At 32.0% G+C, this 23,984-nt stretch overlaps 1 protein-coding gene across 1 annotated transcript; it reads right to left on the bottom strand.

Annotated features, from left to right (window-relative positions):
* Positions 1–168: 168 nt before the first annotated feature.
* Positions 169–20,646, bottom strand: LOC114327100 (15-hydroxyprostaglandin dehydrogenase [NAD(+)]-like). Its single transcript, XM_050648820.1, has 5 exons — positions 20,490–20,646; positions 12,614–12,740; positions 12,449–12,555; positions 6,943–7,280; positions 169–395 (listed from the first exon to the last, which is right to left on the bottom strand). The coding sequence occupies exons 1-5, from the start codon at positions 20,586–20,588 to the stop codon at positions 251–253; spliced, it is 816 nt and encodes a 271-aa protein (XP_050504777.1). The 5' UTR covers positions 20,589–20,646; the 3' UTR covers positions 169–250.
* Between the last annotated feature and the right edge of the window lie 3,338 nt (positions 20,647–23,984).

Raw genomic sequence — 23,984 nt, 5'->3', positions numbered from 1 at the left:
AGTGATTCGTACATAACAGGCACCACAGTCGGTTGTTACACAACCGACTGTTGTCGGTTGTTACACTTTTTTAAGCGGAGAAAAGTAGCGGTTGTTACACTTTTTTTGGGAGATGCTACAAATGTTGGTTGCATCTGTAAATACTTTAGAAAATTAATTCAAACTTGGTTAAAATGATTCTCTTTATTATACTCAATATAGATAAAATATATTCACATTTAAAAATTCTATTTACAAATCAATTACCTCATTAATGTAAAATATTATTGGATAATTTATCAGCGTGATCTAAAACAGTATATTCAATTGGTGATTGGCTGTTTTCGATAGCCCAGACGGTTCCATTTGGCGCCTTTTCTAATACATGTATCGCTTCCTTCGCAAGATGTTCTGGACTGTAAAATATAAATTTATAAAAACTCACCTAAACAAATTGTTTATAGTTTTAGAGGTTTTCAGTTTTAGAGGTTTTAGATTTAATATAGTAAGAGATCAAATTACTTGAACCTATGTCTGTTTTTAAACCAAGAGGAGTAATTCAAATTTCCCGCGCCATAAAGCTTGTTTGTAATTGATCCAACCTCAGGCAACTCCACTGTAGTGTCAAATTTTGACACTAATGACATTTATAAAATTTTGACATTGGCATTTCATAGGTTAATTAAGTTATATCAGCGATTTTTTGTATTTTCTGCGTTATTTCTTTAATTTTTAGATTTTAATCTGTCTTTATATATGTTACAGTTCAAGTTGATTATCCAGTTGGAGTTGACTCCAACTAGTTGGAGTCAACTCTAACGGCTGGTTTCAGTAAAAGTTGATTATAAATATAAAATGAAGATTTATATTCAACATTTACTAGTAAAAGTAGACTCCAACGAGGAAAAGTATACTCTTCCCAATGCCATTTAGTAAAAGTTGATTCTGATTCACACAAACAGCGCATTCTAGAAATTAAATGTTACTGAATGTGTTCAAATTAGTCTAGGCTGTATCGTCGCCCCCGTTAGGTAAATTACTCCGATTCGAATTTTTTGCACAAACTTACTCAAAAAGAGGTCCTTATAACAAATCTACTGGGTGCCAGGCAGTACCTTGATCGATAAATTGTTTTTTAAACAATCTTTTTAGACATTCATAAAAATAATTTTTTCACTTCGAACAATTTTTTTTTAGATCGTTTGGGTTATTCTGAGCAAAAAAATGTATTTTGTGATTTTTCTCTAAAATTGATTGTTGTCGAGTTATACGCAATTTAAAATTTGAAAAATGCGAAAATAGCCATTTTCAAGGCTTAATAACTCGGTTAAAATCCATTATTATGAAAGTCAGAAAGTGACCAAATCAAAGTTTATAGCCCCCTCTACAAGATCCAGTAGAAATTTTTTTCACTATTTTATTACTAAGCTTTATCTTTAATTATTAACAATGAGCGCTAAGTGCGTATTAGGCGGCCGTCAATGGTGAGTGCTAAAGAGATGCACCATTCCAGCCATCCAATGGTGAATCTCACTCGCACTCACATTGACGGCCGCCTCAATACACGGTTAGCGCTCATTGTTGATAATTAAAAATAGTATCTTATTAATGAAATAATGACAAAAATTTCTTCAGGATCTTATAGAGGTAGCTGTAATCTTTGTTTTTTTTTTAGTTTCTGACTTTCATAATATAATAATATCGTATGGCATTTTTGCCTTTCGGACAGTTCCGGCGCCAATTACATCTTTAACCCTGTTTCAAGTAACTAGTGTCGATGTACACTAGCCCAGGGGGACCGACTGCTTAACGTGCTCTCCGAGGCACGGTGAGACGGCTCGTGTCATTATTGAAAATGAAAATGGTTTGTCTTTAGCAGGGCTCGAACCCACGTCCACTGGCGTATGAGGCCAGCGATTATGCCGTTATTCCACGGCCGCCCGCTCGACTTTGACAATAATTATCTTTAACCGAGTTATTAAACCTTGAAAATGGTTATTTTGGCGTTTTTCAAATTTTAAGTCGCTAATAACTCGACAACAGTCAATTTTAGAGAAAAAAAGGCCCAACGAATCTAAAAAAAAATTTGTACAAAGTGAAAAAACTATGTATTTTTGCGAATTTGTTTAAAATCATTGTATATCGCCAAACTTCACTAAAATCATTCATTATTGTACTCATTTGCCCTCATTTTCGGCAGTAAAGTAACACTTTGTTGTATTGAAAGAGGAATGTTACTTTACCTGCCGCGATAATTAATCAAATTAACCGAGATTGAATGTAAGTGATCAATGGCAGCAATCGATTATTTATTTGAGTGAAATTAAAATTTATTTACTTTAATTATTAAAAATATTGTACAAAATTTATCTTATTATTAATAAAATTTATGTCAAAAAGTAAAATTCTGTAGTGTTTCGCAGTTATATTCATACAAAATAAATCAAAACTTTACAGATTTAGTAATTAGGTAGGTATACAATATTGATAACTATCGATTAAACATCAAAACCGGCCATCATGCAAAAGTCATCTGTCATTACTGTCATACGAATTTTTTATTTCGTCTAAAATTAAAAAAAATTCCTCAATGTTGTAAGTGTTAATGTTTTTTATGATTAACGATACAATGTTGTACGCACCACCTCAAGACTCTTTATCGAACGCGTCTGTTCCTCTGCTCGTAATATCAGACTCGTTAGATAAAGAGAAGAGTCACTTTACTAGCTGACTTTACTGAAATTGGTTAAACAATTTTTCGACCGCGGTACCGCGTGACACCCTGTGTATTTGTTATAAGGATTGTTATACGGATGTATTTCTTTGAGTAAGTTTGTGCAAAAAATCGAATCAGAATAATTAACCTAACGGGGGCGACGTTACAGACTATACTAATAAGTAGTTGAAACGGTCAAAACAAAGAAACGCACACTCATCAAAAATGCACTTAAGATTCTCGTATAATCAACATTTACTGAATCGATCCAGGAAGAGTCAACTCCAACTAGTAAAAGTTGATTTAAATTTTTAAAATCAACTTTTACTGCTCGTTTCAGTTGGAGTTGACTCCAACTAGTTGGAGTCAACTCTTAAGCGTCGTTTAAACACAACGATAAGTCACAGCAACTAGTTGTGATGACAAGTTGAAACGCTGTTTAGACGCTGCGATTCAATGCGATACCACCTTCAACCCAACTCCAACTTTGATAAGTTGTGCGATACACCGTTTACACACAATGATAAGTTGCAACAACTCGATTGACCTTGATAAGTTGTTTGATTTATCGCTGTGTTTAAACGACCCTTAACTGAGAATCAACTTGAACTGTAACATATATAACTAACAGTTGTTTTTAGAAGTGATCTTTAGCGACGTACCTATTAGCATAATATAATATTTATGGATTACCGTCAAAGGCCGATGTGATATCAAACAAAAAAGAAGATGTATTTGGTGATATTTCTAGTGACTTTCTTGGGTGTGAATCTGTCTTTTAGTTTACTCCTCTTGGTTTAAAAATAAAGTAGTAAAATTCAGCTGGAATTCAGTTTAAAAGTTTTCAATACTTTCAAATATTGGATTTATTGCGTCGTTCCTTGGGCAGTTCAAACCCAATACTAGCGTAACCGTAGACATATACAGCGTGTCCAGACACTCTTCTGACAAACGAAGACTGGAGATTCCTCAGATCAAAAATTGAAGAAAGACTTCTGTGTAAAAGGTATATTTATTAAAACCCCAATAAAGGGCTACATTAAAAGACAGAACGTTTTCGCTCTAAAGAGAGCATCATCAGTGTTCTAAGCAAGCTCTACATGCTAAGCCACCAAAAATACATAGGTTAAACCCCTTAAAACGCCGACCAAAAGTCTTACATTGGCGTGTATTATGTTAAACCCTGGCGATGGGTGAAAATGAAAAAGATATACCTCACAGCATTATATGACTCTACCACGTGTATGTGGGTGGTTGAGTTGATTTCTCTGTCTTCAGACAGAAGAAAATGTGAAGACAGAGAAATCAACTCAACCACCCACATACACGTGGTAGAGTCATATAATGCTGTGAGGTATATCTTTTTCATTTTCACCCATCGCCAGGGTTTAACATAATACACGAGAATGTAAGACTTTTGGTCAGCGTTTTAAGGGTTTTAACCTATGTATTTTTGGTGGCTTAGCATGTAGAGCTTGCTTAGAACACTGATGATGCTCTCTTTAGAGCGAAAACGTTTTGTCTTTTAATGTAGCCCTTTATTGGGGTTTTAATAAATATACCTTTTACACAGAAGTCTTTCTTCAATTTTTGTAATTAATGGTATACAGCCAGTTACGGGAAATTTTTCCTTATGGATTCCTCAGATCATTTTAAGACAATTTAACCCAATTTGCCTAGTATTTTGACATAGGCCGTCTACAAGGATATACTGGGGTATAGGCAAATTAAAATAATCGGTACTCCACCTGGTGAGCATAGGAGTAACTAAAGATATTGACATTGTTCTTCCATTTTGCTTTGATGTGTGTTTGTATAAAGATATTTACGTCTTAAAAGTAATTTGATAAGAATGAGTTGTTCAAATCGGTATTGTTTTCAAATAGGCTTTTAGGTATTGCTACAAATAGCGAATTGAATTTCACTTTTCATTACAACATATTAAAACAGCCGAAAAAGTTGTGGAACAATTTTTGGGTTACATAGTGGAAATGTTCCATAAGTCTCGTATCATAATATGTATCACAACACATATACTGAATGGTTATATCAATCATTGTTACAGCCAATGAAAAAAGAATCTTAATGGAACAATAAAGCGCACAAAAGGGGCGAACATGTTACTTTAGAAAAAGCAGAAAAATGAAACCAATTATATTGGACGTCGATCATGAATCCCTAATAATAAAGCCGGCCGATACTGCGGTGTCGTTCGACAAAATAGTCGATAATATCAATTATTCTGCAGTATCGAAACCAGTTTCTCTGTGGTAAAATTGTAACGATTTTGTTGGAAGCACGGTCACACACGATCAAAATTTTTGCCATTTCGCGCCCTCAGTAATATAGAGGCACAATTCAAAAAAGCAGATTGTTGGGAAATCGCGTTTAAAGATTCTGGTTTCCAATATTACAGCTATTTTTTCAAATAACATGCTTATTATTTAAGTTATAAATGTGAAATTTGGCAGATTTGTTACTTAATAATTACACAATAAATAGCCGTGATAAAAAATAATAATATAAATAAATTCCATTAATTACATGTAATGGAAAAAAATACTTTCAAGTTAGTCCCATATATTACAAAAAAACAACAGAAATAAGAAACTCTTCAAGTTTGATCCCTTATATTATGAATGCTCTGTCACTGTTTATGAAAAATAGCGATCTATTATGAATTGTACCCATTTATTTATTATAGTTTCTATAATATAACGGCTCAACTAAAAACTGTTCTATATAATACAAAATATCAAAACACAAACTCACCAGGATATTCGTCATAGAAAGACATGTTACCGATTGCTACCTTGTAGCAGTAAAAACAAGAGGTGAGCGGGAGAGTAAGAGGGAGGCACAAATATAGTATGTATGTATACACCGTTCTTAGGCGTCAACGCCCTTCGGTAGGGATCTATGGAGGAGTATCACCAAGCCGGAAGCCCTTATCCCTTCCCGTACCGCTCCTCCATAGGCCGATCAGACGCCAGTTTATTCCAGACCAAGCCGTAGACTCTATTGAGTTTTATACTACGGCGTTGGCCTTTTATAAATTTCATGACCTAGCTGAGGCTCGAACCAGCGATTGCAAATCGCAAATCCACTAAACTTGTCGATCGACTGAGCCCCAGCTAACTGGACCGTCAAGACCGACGCATATATACAAACATTATGTCCATGTCCAGACCTGGACAAATATAGTTACTGAACCATTTAATGTTCTTTTTATCTCTCTGTCAACGCTAACCGCTAGAGAATTTTATTTTGTGCCCATATCATTTAAAATCACAGTTTACACAAATTTTGAGTTAGGCCCTTATATTACTGAGGGTGTGATTTAGTCGAATTCGACAAAATTTAACCACGCCACAATATCGTGAGTGGCCGGTTTAATATGAACACTATCGATTCTGCTGCAGAAATCAAGGTTATGTTCAAGGTTGGCAGGCTTAAACCACATGCTTGAAACCTTGGTTTAAAAAAAACCTTTGGGCTAGTGCAGTTGAAACTTCGAAACGCAATTCAAATCGGCTTATTACTATTAAACTTATTAACCTATTAAACTTATTACCAACGAATTATTTTACTATTAAAAATTATTTCAACATTCAACAAATACAAAACTCATTCAAAACCAGGCACGTAGCCAAGCGGGAGGCGTCCATGGGGTCCGGACCCCTCCCAAAACTGCCTCGGCTTTTGTATCAAGGCAGCAAGTTTATCCCCGAGTTATTATTTTTTACTAGGATTATTTCTGTTTTTATTCAGTGTACGGATCAACTTATATCCAATTTAAACATCAGATTTAGCAAAAACGAAAGTATTCTATCAGCATTTCAAATTATTTTACCTACATTTGCCTCTACAGAAAAAGCAATAGAAAATTTGGCTGCCTATTACTTCCACGACACTTCTCTTACAGCAATAAAAGCTGAATATATGTTATGGAGTAACTGTAATACAATATCATCTTACCAATATCTTATCATCGGAACCAAATACCGAAGTTCTCCACGTAATGGAACATTGTAATAAAGATTTTTTTTCAAACATTTACAAATTCCTTACAATTTTGGCAATTATACCTGTCACAATGTCCAGTGTAGAACCTTCGTTCTCAACAATGAAGCGAGTAAAAACTTTATCCAGAAACAAGATGGGAAACGAAAGACTCAGTTTATTGGCTATTTGTTCCGTTCATTGGACGTCGATAATATAAACCCACGGTTATTATATAAACCTACCTTTGCATAGTATGCCCAAAGTCAACGTTTATCTTTTCAATTAAAGGCAAATACGCCTGACTAAGACAACTTGTTTGAAAACCATCTAAGATGGGAGTATTGGTAAGTCCAGGACAAACAGCAACAACTCTAACTTTAGTTCGTCCAAAATGCCAAGGATGGCCCCAACATCTCGTTAATCCCACTATTGCATGTTTGGTGCCCACGTATATTGGGAACAAAGGAACCGAGTATAGGACACTAGCGGAAGATACATTTAAAATCACTGCTTCGTTTCCTTGTTTATGGTTCCGTAAATATTTTTCCATACCTAGAATTATTCCGTTGATGGGTCCTTTCTACAAAAATAAAATATTATGGTAGGTAAAAAATTAGAAAAACATGTGATAAATGAAACAAAACATAAAATACCGGGTGTCCACTTATATTTTCCCCATTTTAACTGCCTATAACTTTTAAACGGCTTTAGATAGAAATATGCGGTTTTCGATGAAATGTTTTATTTTACTAAAAGTTTTGTCTGAATGGATTGAATTTTTTATATCGCTTTCAAATACGAAAAGAAAAATGGCGGATTTTTGAAAAAAACGTTGTTGACTTTTTTTAATGGAACACCCAGTATATTTTTTTGTAAATTGAAAGAAAGGTCATTCACCTATCCAGCGATATAAAGTTTTTCAAAATCGGTTGTCAAATCACTGAGTAATTAATTTTTAAAATGAACGGTGCAACGTGGATATCACATACCTAAATAACATATATCTAACTAAGCAAAATGATATTATGTTATGTGATTTCCACATTGCATCTTTCATTTTAAAAATTATTTGCTCAGTCATTTGACAACCGATTTTAAAAAATTTAATATCGCTGGATAGGTTAATGAATGTTTTTTCAAGCTACAAAAAAATATACTGGGTGTTTCAATAAAAAAAGTCAACAACGTTTTTTTGAAGTTATACTTCTTTAGGCGCGATTGAGGGTGAAATTTTATTAATCTGCGCGCATGCGTACACAGACAGTATGGAGTTTGTTACTAAATGTTTTAATTTATGTATGTATCAGTCCAGAAAAGGTGTGGAAAGGATATATTAGTGTTTTTAAATATATTTTTCTATAAACGTGTTAAAAATGCAACTTGCAGCACTCCATAGGAGCGTTAAAAATGCTACTTTAAAGGACCAGTGGTTTAAAAAATTTTAAGGCACTGCAGTTAAAAGTGAATTGTCAAATTGTGAAACGTCAAAATATTTAAATTTCATTTATTAACATTAATATTAATAATACAACTTGCGTAATTTGAAAAAGGTGGTTTAAAATGTTTTTTTAAATTTAATTTAAACTGTATTATTGCATTTTTAACACGTTTGTAGAAAAAAACTGTTAAAATTATTTGTTAGAATATTAAAAAATAAAAGTAGATGATATTCTATAGTTGTTATGATTTACGTATTGACAGTATAGGTAGATTTGATGTAATGTCAAGAAAAATATAAAAATGGAATGTCATTCAAGTTCAAGTAAAAGCTTTTGTAGGTATTGTCCTGTAATTGAGAATGAATAAATTATAATTGTTGATATATAAGACGTTTGTAGAAAAAATATTGTATGATATAGGTGTTAAAAAGTACATTTTTAAGGCACTCATGTGAATTGCATAATGAGCGAAGCGAATCTTTCACATACGTGCCTTAAAATTGTGCGTTTAACATTTTTATATCATAAATAACTATTATTCTTTTTCTCGTGATCATCTTTCAGTGCGTCACAGTTTTTCGATTTCTTTCTAACGCATTAAATTGTATGTGACAGAAAAAAAAACGCACGTCGGTGATTACATTCCATCGGTGACATTTATAACATTTATTCTAGTTATTCTAGTTGTCGATAGATGGCGCCATAATAAAAAAATATTTTTTTAATTAGATAATAATATTACAAATATAATTTGTATAATTTATAAGACTATACAAATCAAAGAAAATACCATTTTATAAATGCAAGAAACACATTTGATTTGTTTTTATTCCAAATTGAAAATAAAATGTGACAACTGTCAGAGTTAACTAAAATGTCATATTAGAATAAATGTCATAAATGTGTATTGTCACGGACTTACCCTTTTTCATATCATTTGTTACGCACTGAAAAATGCTCATGAAAAGGACAATATTATAATTTTTGTGTATTTGGACTTGTCTACCTCGGGAATAAGATAATAAGTAATATTTAAAGTGTTTTATAAATCACGTCGTATGTTTGTCACTATGTCTGAGAAATCTTGTAGCCCGTATAAACAAAAGGGTATAGCTCAGTGGTAGAGCGTTGGGCTGGAGATCAAGAGGTCCCCGTTTCAAATCCTGGTGTTTTAATCTTTTTTTAATTTTTGGTATTGTTTTAATAAAAACTTTTGGAAAGTAGTAAGTAAAAATTAATTTAATCTTTAAATAAAATACAAATAAACTGTCCGAAAGTATATTTATTTCAATGAAATCATATTTAGAAGTATAACTTCTTACGTGCGTACAAAGTACACACACATTATTTTTTTTCCAAAAATCCGCCTTTTTTTATTTAAAAGCGACATAAAAATGGTCATTTACTTAAAAATTTGAAAAAACAGTCATTTCCCTATCCAACGATATAAATTCGGTGGTCATTTTTTAAAATCGGTGGTCAAATGACTGAGCAATTAATTTTTAAAATAAGAGATGCAATGTGGAAACCACATAACATAATATCAAATGTTATTTAGGTATGTGATATCCACGGTGCACCTCTCATTTTAAAAATTAATTACTCAGTGATTTGACAACCGATTTTGAAAAACTTTATATCGCTGGATAGGTGAATGACCTTTCTTTCAATTTACAAAAAAATATACTGGGTGTTCCATTAAAAAAAGTCAACAACGTTTTTTTCAAAAATCCGTCATTTTTCTTTTCGTATTTGAAAGCGATATAAAAAATTCAATCCATTCAGACATAACTTTTAGTAAAATAAAACATTTCATCGAAAACCGCATATTTCTATCTAAAGCCGTTTAAAAGTTATAGGCAGTTAAAATGGGGGAAAATATAAGTGGACACCCAGTATATCATGGCTATAGCAAAAACTCAATAAAATAGTGTAAACTCGGACTTTCGTACATCTGAAACAGGTCGCACTCCGACTTCAATAGTGCCACAACCCTAAAAAATGGAAAATCTGTTTTTTGGCGTAACACATTCGTCATATAATTTAGTTTTGTCGCCCATGTTCTCTCAACTGTCATCGATACGACTAACTTCACGCGTAACTTTGATTCGAGAATTATAAAAAAAAATATGCATTGAAATACAGATCCCGTAATTTTTTGAGCGTTAATAAAGTGAGTATTGTACCCTCGGAGATCCGTGGAAAAAATTTACACCCAAAATAACAAAATTCAGTTTGGCAACACTGTGCGAATGTTGATAGTAACATATCCTTTTTAAGATAAGCACAACTATAATTTAGTCCAAACAAATTAATATATTTTTTTTGCCAACAAAAATGAGATTTTTCAACCAAATAATGTTTCAAATATGATGTGCAAAATAATTTTTAATTGGGTTCTGCTAATGGGCTTGCTTTTTTTGTCATTAAAGTAAAAAAAAACTAAATTTTACTCATTAAATCAATGTTGTCCGGTTATCGTCTTAAATATTTTAACTGTACTAATATCCGTTGAGTAATTCTGAATGATGAATAGGTCGTTAAAACATTTTATCTGTAGCGGCTTCTGGAATATCTTAAAAATATCGAATTTCATTGATAAAATGCGCATATTCCACCGATCTTCGCTTCGACAATACAAAGACATACTTATTTCTCTTTTGTAATTACAGCTTCAATTTACCGTACACTTCTCGTAGACTCTGCCGATAAGGTAGAGTCGTGTTGAGGAACCCTGGCGTGCCCAATTTAGTTATCTTAGAATCCGTACAGTGCGCCTGTGTTGTTATTACCATTTCTGATTTTGGCTATCTTAGCATTAGCAACAGCGCCACAATGCTGCAATTTGCTTTACACTGTGATCGAGAGTGGATATGTGATAAGTACCGTTCATTTTTAAATATCGCCCTAACATTTGTTGATATTTAAATATTTATTAAGTGAAACATGAACATTGAGAAAGAAAGAAAGCAATCAATAAACTATTAGTATGGGAACGCAAAATAATACTGCGAGTTATATATGGTTCTTCCAGGGACAGTGTGACAAATGAATGGATGAGCAGATACAACAATGAATTAGAGACTATCTTCGGACAGGGAAACATCGTGAGATACATAAAAGTCAATAACCTAAGATGGGCGGGCCACGTGGTACGAAGTGATGACGATAGACTGATTAGTAATGTGCCTAGAAAAAGATGGTAAAATACAGTCAGAGAAGACCTGGAGAAGATGGAAGCAGTGAGACCTTGGGAAATAGTAGCACAGGATCGGAACCAATGGAAGACAATAGTAAACGCGGCAAAGACTCACGAAGAGATATAAAAGCCAAAGATGATATTGATTTGTGATAATGCATTTGTTAACCAAGAAAAATTATACTCAAGTAATAGGCTAGGTATTGATTATGTATTTTAGAAAGGAACTACAACGTTAACGGGGTTTTATTGTTTCGTATAGTCAATGGACCTCTAAATATGAAAAAACCGCGGAGTGCTACCATTTAAAGGGGTGCGTTTTTGAGAAAGGGGTGAATTAGTCCCTAGGCACAGGGTGAATTAGAGTGAGTTCTATGCACTTTTGGTACAAACATGTCTACAGTAAAATTGTTCCAGATTAAATTTACTATCGAGATATAACATTTTAAAGTCAAAATTATTTTTTTTTACAAAAATATATTCCAAAGAAAAGCAAGAAAAAAACACGAAAGATAGCAAATTTGTTTATTGCCCCATAACTTTTTTCCACGGGGATATAGGTATAGGCATTGCTTCACAGAAAAAAAACTTTCGTCCTTTCCCTTTAAAATTGCGTTTGGTAAAAGGCTCTATGATTTACAGTTTTCAAAATATTATTTTACAAAGTTTGCCACTCACAGCGATTTTTAGCCACTTTCCTTGTTACTTTGCAAACATTGTTCTGTAACTTTTTTCTTCGCAGCTTTAGGTATATACAATGTTACATTTGATAGTAAGAAAAGTTAATTACAGTAGAACCCCGTAAATCCGAACCCCGCGAATCCGAACTTTCGGCAAATCCGAACCAACGGAAAGTGAAAAAAATTTAAAAATTCAAGACAAAAACTTTAAAACATGTTTATTATACAGAGTAAAGCCAGAAAATTGGACAATGTAGGATTACTAGGACTTTGACATTTAAAATTTCTTAAAAATAAATAGAGGTGCGTTCATCATATGAGACAATAAAATCCCGTTAAAGTTGTAGTTCCTTTTAGTTCTCTTATTTTGAACACAATCAATAGCCCATAAAACAATATTGCCAATTGCCAAATTGTAAGCAAAACCTACCAAATTTATATCAACTTCTTTCTCCCATTGGCTGTCTAAACAAACTCCTGCATTGTTTATAAGAATATCAATGTTTTTAAAATGTTTCAGCGCCATCTCAAATGCATCTAAAAGAATGGCAATTTATTAAACAAATAGAAAAAATAATAAAGAAATAAAACATACCTTCAAAGCTCTTTGTATTGGATACATCTGTTTTTGCAAATACTATTTTTTCTGAACCAAATTCTCTTTTTAATTCTTCCGATATTTTTTTTCCATTGTCAGCATTTATATCAGCAATCACTACTCCCTGAAAAAATTGAAAAAGTACATACAGTATGATCTGTGGAATAAATTGATTATTTCAGAAACGGACGACTTCAACAAAAAATCTTAAAAGGTGTCAATTTTAATTTTTTATAAGTAGGTCATCAATTTGGAGGCAATGGTGCTAAATTTGCAGTTACTAAAGCGTTATGGGAACCTATTGGGTTGTGAAGATTAAGTCCTAAAACCAAAAAAAGTAGAGTTAAGTTTTTCACTTTAGTGGGGACTTTTCATTTTTTAATTGAATTTTCCATTTCTAACAATCGTTTTTCCGATTATAGCGCCATTAGTCCATAATTCGAAAAAATGTCTCAAATAAAAGTTGCTTATTTTTACGTAGGGAATCCAAATCTGCAATAAAAATTGGGGCTCCTATTTAAAATTTTAAATTTACCTTCCACCCCTCTCCATGAGGGTCGTGTTTGGTATCATTCGATAGATATTTGAAAAATATTGAACACGTATTTCTTAGTTTTTCGATATGACGTTCATTTCGCGAAATATCCGATTTTTTTTGTGAAACTTTGTGACTCGCTCATTTCCTTACTTTCCTCAAATTGTCAGATTTTTGAAATATGCACTGTTCTGCATGTACGTAACTTACCATATATTAATCTGAAGATTTCGAGTTTTTCTAAGGAAAGATTTTTTTCGAACTTCCCTTAACGAGCTCCCTGTATTAAAAGCCAATATATGGTGGGGGTACATTTACAGGGTACAAGGTTTCTTCCCATGTGATTTCCGCTTGGGCTCCCCTACCATATAGTATGTGTTTAGTGCGGCAGATTCGTGCAAATATTAAAAGAACTGTGCATTTAATGATAGAAGCATATTATTTGGACCACATATACTACACATATAAAGGTTCAAAATTATATATGAGGCCATCTCAGATTTGACCTTTTACAAAAATGGCGACGATCCATATGTGACTAATAGCACGATAACTTTTAAACAAAAAATCCGACTTCAACCAAACTTGGTATAATATACCAACCAAACTTGGTATAATATACCAAGTTTGGTTGAAGTCGGATTTTTCGTTTAAAAGTTATCGTGCTATTAATCACATATGGATATATTATAGGTTGTTTTTTATGTATGAGATCGAACTCTTGAACTGGAAGAATCGGTTTACCAGAACTTGTGTTTTTTCTGATTTTTTATTTAAAAATATGTCGTTTTTTTTCAAATCTTTCACCCTGTATATAATAATTTTTCAAAAAGGTAATACCGGCGGTGAAAAGAGCGTAAAAATATTTTTTAGGAAATATTTTGAACTTTTTAGTTATGTTATTTACCTTGTAATAAATGCATAACTTATCTTCACATGTACCTACGTGCGGCAGATTCGTGCAAATATTATATGAATTATTGTGCATTTAATGGTAGAAGCATATAATTTGGACCACGTATACTACACATATAGAGGTTCAAATTTAGATATGAGGCCATCTCAGATTTTTCCTTTTACAAAAATGGCGGGCATTCAAAATGGCGACTATACATATATGACTAATAGCACGATAACTTTTGAACAAAAAGTCCGATTTCAACCAAATTTGGTATATAGGTTGTTTTTTTTATGTATGAGATCGAACTCTTAAACCGAAAGAATCGGTTTACCAAAAATTTTTATGTTTTTAGGTTTTTATGTAAAAATATGTTGTTTATTTTTTCAATTCTTTCACCCTGTATATATTAATTTTTCAAAAAGATAATACCGCCGTTGAAAAAAGTGTAAAAATATTTATTAGGAAATATTTTGAACTCACTAGTATTACCATTTAATCAATGCATAACGTATCTGCACATGTAGGTACCTATGTGCGGCAGATTCGTGCAAATAATAACATAAGAATTATTGTGCATTTAATGGTAAAAGCATATAATTTGGACCACACATACTACACATATAAAGGATTCAAATTTAAACATGAGGCCATCTCAGATTTTGTCTTTTACAAAAATGGCGGGCATTCAAAATGAATCTGCCGCCCAGAGGTACATGGGAACATACGTTATGCAAGTATTAAATGGTAATTAACATAACTAAAAAGTTCAAAATATTTCCTAAAAAATATTTTTACACTTTTTTCAATGGCGGTATTATCTTTTTGAAAAATTAATGTATACAGTGAGAAAGAATTGAAAAAAAACAACATATTTTTACATAAAAAAAAACAGTAAAAACACAACTTCTGGTAAACCGATTCTTCCGGTTCAAGACCTCGATCTTGTTTATCAAAAAAAGAACCTTGATGCCAAATTTGGCTGAAATCGGACTTTCCCTTCAAAAGTTATCGTGCTATTAGTCATATATGTATAGTCGCCATTTTGAATTCCCGCCATTTTTGTAAAAGGAACAAAAACTGAGATTGGCTCATATCTAAATTTGAACCTTTATATGTGTAGTATAATATACGGTCCAAATTATATGCTTCTACCATTAAATGCACAATAATTCTTATAACATTTGCACGAATCTGCCGCACATAGGTACATGTGAAGATACGTTATGCATTTATTGAAAACATATATACTTATAAGAATTGAAAAAATAAACAACATATTTTTACATAAAAAATCAGGAAAAACAGAACTTCTGGTAAACCGATTCTTCCCGTGCAAGACCTTGATCTTATACATCAAAAAAGGAACCTACATTCCAAATTTGGTTAAAATCTGACGTCTCGTTCAAAAGTTATCGTGCTATTAGTCACATATGTATAGTCGCCATTTTGAATGCCCGCCATTTTTGTAAAAGGCAAAATCTGATATGGCCTCTTATCTAAATTTGAACCTTTATATGTGTAGTATATGTGGTCGAAATTATATACTTCTATCATTAAATGCACAATTGTTTCACATATCGGCTTTACTAGTTGGAATATTAGGACATATAAATATTAGGAAATTTTATATTAAATAAAAGAGTTTTTATTATTAAATAAATTACAATTACATCCTATCGAATTCAATACATTTTAAGAAATCAATGAGGATGATCTGGATTGCCAATCGACCAAAAAATTTACAACATTGAATATAACTTCAGAAATGATCCACAATATTCAAGATTGTCGTCAGCGTTTTAATTGTTGCTAAGAGGCAAGTGGATGGCAGTTCAAACATTTAATTTAAGCGAAAAGCAATGTATATTTTGCAAATAAACATTTTTTCGGTTTTCTGACAGCAGTAAAATGTATTTTGAATTAAATAAATTACACGCATACTTCTTGTGTCAATTAACGCAATTAAAAAATGTTTCTTTGATTACTCTGTATACATAATTATGTTAGGTATGTATATTACTCAAAAGAGGTGTGCGGCAGGGGTGTAGCTTATCCCCACTTCTATTCAATATTTACTCCGAGAAAATATTTAAAACATGTATGGAAAATGCAAATGAGGGCATAAAAATAGAAGGTGAGTTAACAAACAATATAAAATATGTAGTTCAGAAAGCCACTGCGCATCCGCTAGGAAAAATATTCTGATTCGGATTTTTTGCACAATCTTACTCAAAAAGGACCCGTTTTAACAAATTTGCATGTTGCCAGGACCAGAAGTGGGTCAAAAATTTTTTAAACGTTTTTTTTTGTTTTTTTTTTCCTAAAATTATTTTTTTTGCATGGAACAAAGTTTTTTTTAATCTTTTTTATCATTCCAAACAGAAAAGGTCTTTAGTGACATTTCTCTAAAGTTGATAGTTTTTGACATATAAGCGATTAAAAATTGCGAAATTGGCCATTTTTAACCCTCAAAAACTATGTGAAAAACTGAAAATTTGAATGTTGCCAAGGTAGGTAGATATTTTTGAAACATCGATTGATGAAATCCCGAAGAGTTTTTTGCAATACAATATCAAAACTCCTTTGTTTTTAATTGCTAATCAAGCGTGCGCGACACTATTTTCCACCGACAGTATGGTGCAAATGAAAGGAATAAATTCGTTATTTCGTAAACCGGCAACTTTAAGGAAAAATCCCGAAACAGGTCGATTTTTATTTTTAAGTTATGATATTGTGGCATATATGGTATACTAGTGACGTCATCCGTCTGGGCGTGATGACGTAATCGATGATTTTTTTTAAATGAGAATAGGGGTCGTGTGCTAGCTCATTTGAAAGGTTCTTTAATTCTCTATTCAGTAATATAAACATTTATATAATTATTTATACAGGGTGTCCTTCTACTTCTTTTTTTATCAAATAATTTAATTTCATAAAAAAATTTTGGACACGCTGTATAAATAATTCTGTAAATGTTTATATTACTGAATAGAGAATTGAAGAACCTTTCAAATGAGCTAGCACACGACCCCTATTCTCATTTACAAAAATTATCGATTACGTCATCACGCCCAGATGGATGACGTCACTAGTATACCATATTTGCCACAATATTATAACTTAAAAATAAAAATCGACCTGTTTCGGGTTTTTCCTTAAAGTCGCCGGTTTACGAAATAACGAATTTATTCCTTTCATTTGCACCATACTGTATACACATGCAACGGTGGAAAATAGTGTCGCGCACGCGTGATTAGAAATTAAAAAACAAAGGAGTTTTGAATACTGTATTGCAAAAAACTCTTCGGGATTTCATCAATCGATGTTTAAACAATATCTACCTACCTTGGCAACATTCAAATTTTAAGTTTTTCACATAGTGTTTGAAGGTTAAAAATGGCCGATTTCGCAATTTTTCAATTTTTAATCGCATATATGTCAAAAACTAGTCACTAAAGACCTTTTCTGTTTGGAATGATCCAAAAATCCTAAAAAAACTTTGTTCCATGCAAAAAAAAAATAATTTTAGGAAAAAAACAAAAAAAAAACGTTTAAAAAATTTTTGACCCACTTCTGGTCCTGACAACATGCAAATTTGTTAAAATGGGTCCTTTTTGAGTAAGATTGTGCAAAAAATCCGAATCGGAATATTTTTCCTAGCGGATGCGCAGTTGCTTTCTTGACTAATGCCAATGACGCAATGCCAGTAGCATACATGAATCACAACAGATAAAGGAAAGGGTTAATTTAGTTAGTGAGGAGTACGGCCTCAACATCAAGAAGATATAAATGGATGCTGATAAGCAAAAAGCAACAACCTTCTCGACAGTTACGGATAAACAACATACTAGTTGACCATGTAGAATCTTATGTATAGCTTTGCAGCATCTTAAATGCAAAATGGCAAAAGGCCACAGAAATAAAGGAGAGAATAGAACGAGCTAGAGCAGCATTTAACAATATGAGAAAGCTCCTCATAAGTATCTAAGAATTTGTTTCTTCCCCTAAAACTACGTCTAACTAAATACTACATGTTTCCGACCTTACTACTCGCGATGAAAAACAAAGTATCTGACCTCTGGTGGAATAAATTTACTATAAGTGGTATAAACAAACCAGAAAATTGTTAATTTGAATGGAATTTGGTCAATATTAAGAAATTTTTAGTAAATTTTAGCATTATGGAGTACATTAAAATATTTTAAACCAAATCGGTATTGTTCTGTTCCTCGATTGAATGTTTGTTTATACCATTTATATCGGCCATTTTACTGCATTCGACCTGCCCTCTATATTTCGTTTAAATCGCGAATATGGTCTGGAGTCTGGAGGCCTGGACGCTGACAAAGACAGAAGCATTCGGAATGTGGTTGTACCGACGCATTCTTTGTATTCGCGGTGTGCAAGTACTTGGAAAGGGAAACGAGAAACGACCGTGCGCGAGTCGCGTAGAAATATTGCAACTATCTTAAATAATTCATATTGTCAATTGAAATTGTCAAATTGACGTATATTTCATACCTTCTGTCATTGACGCAGAAAAATTATATATTGCTCCACAATATTGATATGATATGCAATTATTATATAAAGGTAAATTTAATTAATTGTATTTTGCTTGCAGTACTGCATTTTAATAACTGATTTTATTTACTACATACAATTGTTTACGTTTGCTAAACATAACCTGCATCTTATTTTTTCTTCTTATTATTTTTTTGGACTATGGTCTTGACAATTATCCAGCAACCAGGACTAATATAATTGGCCAATATAATTAAAAGCGCGAATAAAAGTACAGAGCGTAGAAATAGAGGTCGCTTTGCCGAACTTGTACGGTCCCAATATCCTCGACCAAAAATTTAAAAACTCATATAATAACTTAGAAGTACAAATTTAAAATCTTCTGTGATTTAAAATAGTTCAAACGACCCGTGATGTCATATAGTTGAACTTTATTTATGTTTATATTTATGGTTATATTTAGATATATTATTCTTCTTCTTTAGTTTATTAGCCTCCACCCACTTGGGTATTTGGCCAGCTCATCGTCACGGAATAAGGGGAAAATATTTATATTCTAATGAAATTTATCGTATGTCATTGTAATAATATATATCTATATACCAGTTTGTTGAGATTGGAGTTTGATGCAGTTTTTGAAGTAAAGGAAAGAAGGTTTACTATGGAAAATAAAAGAAAACACATAGGTTTTCTATGAATTTAAAATAGTTCAAACGATCAAAAACACTTGTGACGTCACATAGCTGTATTTTCTACTGACGTTCATAATGTCTAATTTAAAATTATATACAATTTGATTTACTTTGTTGGTGCAGAATGTAAACACACAACCATACGACGTCAAGACGCCTTTTGGGCTAGCCACAATAATTTGAATTTAGAATCGTCTTAGGGGCCAAACGGAACACAAAAACAGCTTTTTTATCTTTGATACACGTTTTAAATTATGTTCTGTTGTGATTTATAACATTTTTTTCGAATTTCAAATTTTATGCAAGTTCCCTATTAGGTATTAAAAAAAATGTGTGTGTACTTTGTACGCACGTAAGAAGTTATACTTCTATTATATAATTTCAACGAAATAAATATAGTTAACAGTTACAATACCAAAAATTAACAATAATTATCAAAAATTAACCAAAACTTAACAATACCAAAAATAAAAAAAAATAAAAAAAAATGAATATGAATCGTCCGGGATTTGAACCCGCGATCTCTTGATCTCTGGTCCAATGCTATACCAACCGAGCTATCAAGCCCCGTGCTATTGACGTGTCGGATATAATTACACATCACGGTGACAAATAGATCAAAGTGAAGTATAAAAATAGATATTTTATTATCTTACGCCCGAGGAAGACAAATCCAAAGACACAATGATTATAATAAATAATACATTTACTAAGAACACTAATATATTCTTTTAATGACTTATTTCCGCTGATACATAGGTACATAATTTGAAAGATTAGCAACGAACTACCTACTGTCTGTCTGCGCATGCTCCAGGGAATTATAAAATTTAACCCTCGATCGTAAAGAAGTATAACTTCAAAAATACCGTCTACTGCCACCGTCTACTACCAACTATCCAGGGGAAAATAGACAGTAAGCGGGGGCCAGGCAGGAGAAAGCGCTCGTGGCTCCAAAATCTGCGGAAGCGGTTCGGCCTCATATCGGTCGAACTATTCAGAAGTGCCGTAAGCAAGATCAGAATTGTCATGTTAATAGTTAACGTTTGCAATGGCAGGGAATTTGAAGAAGAAGAAGATTGTTTAGATGCAACAAGTAGGTACATTGTACATAATACATTGTGGAGGTCAGAATTATACATAGACAGAGTGGTAGGAAAACTGGTGAAGTCATTATCAGTAAGAGAAAACCAATAAATCATGTTCAAACTAAATATTTACCCTAATATCCTTAGTTAATAATTGTCGAACGAAACGTAAGCCGATTCCAGATGCTCCACCGGTCACTATTGCCACTTTGTTTCTTATTTCGAACACCATGATTGACTAGATGCAAAATACAATAATATCATTCAACTACTAACAAACTATTACTGTATTTTTAGTAAGAAAATAGTACCTATATTGGCTATTTTTTTCTGGTGGCCTTTAAAAAACTTGTTTTTTGATACAACTTTAGGTGGTTAATTACCTATTAAAATTCATAATTTTCTCTAATTTAGTGATAATTAGATTCTTGATTTTATCATAATTTTTTAAATCATTTTGATATGGAAATAACTTATTTATTGTTATTTCTAGTAGGACGTGGTATTATAGTCTTGTGGCGAGCTAGTTCACAGTAGTCTTTTAAATTCTGATGGGTGCACCCAAGTTTTCTTTATGTATTTTGACCGCTACTCACTAAGAAAACAAAATGTATGATGATATCTAAGAAGAGTGTTACGTCAATGAAAATTGGAACCATTCCCTAGAAATCAAATAATGTAGGATAGAGAAAGCAAGATCTACATTTAAAAAAGAATGTGTGTGTACTTTGTACTCACGTAAGAAGTTATACTTCTATTATATGATTTAAACGAAATTAATATACTTTTTATTTATATTTTATTTAAATATTAAACTAATTTATACTTACTACTTCTCAAACATTTTTATTAAAACAGTGCCAAAAATTAAAACAATAAAAGAATAAAACACACAAACACATTAAAAATGCCACAAATGATTTCTGAACATTAATTGTCGGAAATTTTTTTAACTAAATACGTATTTTCTGAAAATAAAATTATATAATAAATATACTTACAATCATAAAATGTATAAAAAAAATAAAAAAATAAATTGGGATTCGAACCAGCTATCAGCGCGGTTGGTATATTGGGGTTCATTCGCCTTAAACGCTTCGCCACGGAGGCAATGTGTCATTATGTTCGAAGATCGACTAACTAAACGGATTAAGCTTTTGACATTTTTGAATTAAATTAAATTATTTTGATTTTAAATTGAAATGATTTAGAATTGAAAAAATACAACAAAACATAGAATAAGGAAACAATATATTAGGTGAACATTGATAGAAATTTTGATGGTAATCAAATTATGTAAATAAAAGTATTACATACTATGTATTTTGGTAGGTTCAAATAGGTAGGTAGCTATGATACATTTACAATTATTACGTACCTGTGGCTTTTAAAAACTATTTAAATGTCACTACAATTATAAACTTTTTTGTTTCTGTCCTCACAACAATAAAACTAATATATTATACATTTGTTTACCTTCATATTGAACAATTATTTATTATTGACAGATCATTTCAACACCCAATCAGAGCCCGTATAACGACTAATACCATACTGTCGGTGTGCGCATGCGCGCAGATCAATATTAATTCACCCTCAATCTCAATCGCGCCTAAAGAAGTATAACTTCAAAAAATGGCTAAGCTATTCAAATGTCATAATTTATCTATGCCCAAAAAATCAGGTTACTTCGATGTTATATATTTCCTATGAGTATACTGCTATACGGAGTTGAGTCATGGACTCTCACAGACGCCGCCTGCAAGAAAATTGACGCTTTCGAAATGTGGCTTTATGGTAGAATCCTGAAGATATCTTATTGGGACCGTGCAAGTTCGGAAAAGCGACACCTGGTTTCATAGCTCGGCAACATTTTTCGCACTTTTAATTATATTGGCCAATTATATTAGTCCTGGTTGCTGGATAATTGTCAAGGCCATAGCCCAAAAAATATAAGAAGAAAAAGTAAGATTTAGGTTATATTATTAAGAGGTAAACAATTGTATGTAGTAAATAAAATTAATTATTTAAAATGCAGTACTGCAAGCCAAATACAATTAATTAAATATACTTTTATATAATAATTGCATATATATATATATATATATATATATATATATATATATATATATATATATATATATATATACAAATGGAAAGGATTAATGGGTAAGCAGCTGAAATAACGGAGCCAAGAGTACTCTTTTTTCAATATCAAATATATTTCGGTATTGCCTTTATACCATCATCAGTGATTGCTACAAATGTGTTATAAGTGAGTTGCTTTGTGAAATAATTAAAAATGTTATTAAACTTACAAAGTTGAGATTGCGGCTCTATGGTTAAAATTTTTTGTAAAAAATCTTCCAAAAGGGGAAACATCAAACATGTTAAAATTGTAAAAACACAAGAAAAAACAAAACATTTAAATGAAAAAAACTGTAACAATGCACATTTAAAAAAATAAATTAAGTTTTAAAATCTTTTTTGAATCTTAAGAAACCAAAACATCAGGTAGGTACAACCAGTACTTTTTTTGTACAAAAAAAAAAAAAAAAAAAACTTGAAATTAAAATGAATTAGCGGTAATCCTAAATGTTATGTTCTATGTTCTATGGTAGAAACAAATGATAGCTGACAATGACATAATGAAATTTTGTTTTGTGGTTTTATTCACCCTAACCTAACCTTACTTTTTTTCCACTTAAAAAAACATAATTCTCAAATGCAGATATTCGAGATGGAAAGAAATACGAAAAAACCTACAGCCTACAGCTTATATGCTTTTGGTTTATTCATATTCATCAGAAACCATGGTGTTACGATGTAGTTTGTTTGTATTGAATTCTTTATCTAAGTGAAGTAAGTGTGAGTAAATCTCACTTAAGTGGCTGATGTCTGATTTTTTGTTTATAGTTAAATCAGTCTCAGAAATAAAAGCCATTTCAAGAAACAACCTTTTAAAATAATTGTTTTCCACTGCTAGAACTTTAGCATCTGTATAGTTCATTTGGTGATCATTTTCATGGACATGCATGGATAAACTACATCTGTCTGGATATCTTCTGGCATCACTTCTGTGCGACGTGATACGATCTTTCAATCGTCTCGAAGAATGGCCTATGTACTGCAGATTGCAATTTGTGCATGGTATACTATACACTATATTTGACATATTGTCTTTCAAAGTTTTGTCTTTAAGTTTTGAGAAAACTGACTTCATTGTTACAGCTGTTTTTGTAGCAAACTTAAAGTCACCAACAGAATTGAAGATTCGTGTCAGTTTTGGTGTTACATTATGTATGTAAGGTAGTGTATAATATTTGGTGGGCATGGATGTTATGGCTACAGTATCAGTTTCTTGATCAACAGTGGTACTGTTTACAGGAGAAAGGTTTTGTGTAGTGTTAAGTGTAACCGATGGTGTGCTAAACAAAATTTTCTTTAAAAGAGCTGGTGGATAGCCATTATCTAGGAACAACTGGTATAAGATTTTTAGGTTTTTTTGTTGTAGTGATATATCTGAGATTTGTATGACCCTACATTTCATTTGTTCAACTAAATTTAATTTTATGGAATGTTTATGGTAGGACATATAGTTTAAAAACCTACCTGAGGCCATAGATTT

This window comes from Diabrotica virgifera, chromosome 4, assembly GCF_917563875.1.
Source record: "Diabrotica virgifera virgifera chromosome 4, PGI_DIABVI_V3a".
NCBI classification, from domain to species: domain Eukaryota; kingdom Metazoa; phylum Arthropoda; class Insecta; order Coleoptera; family Chrysomelidae; genus Diabrotica; species Diabrotica virgifera.
This window is presented reverse-complemented; position numbering and strand designations above follow the sequence as displayed.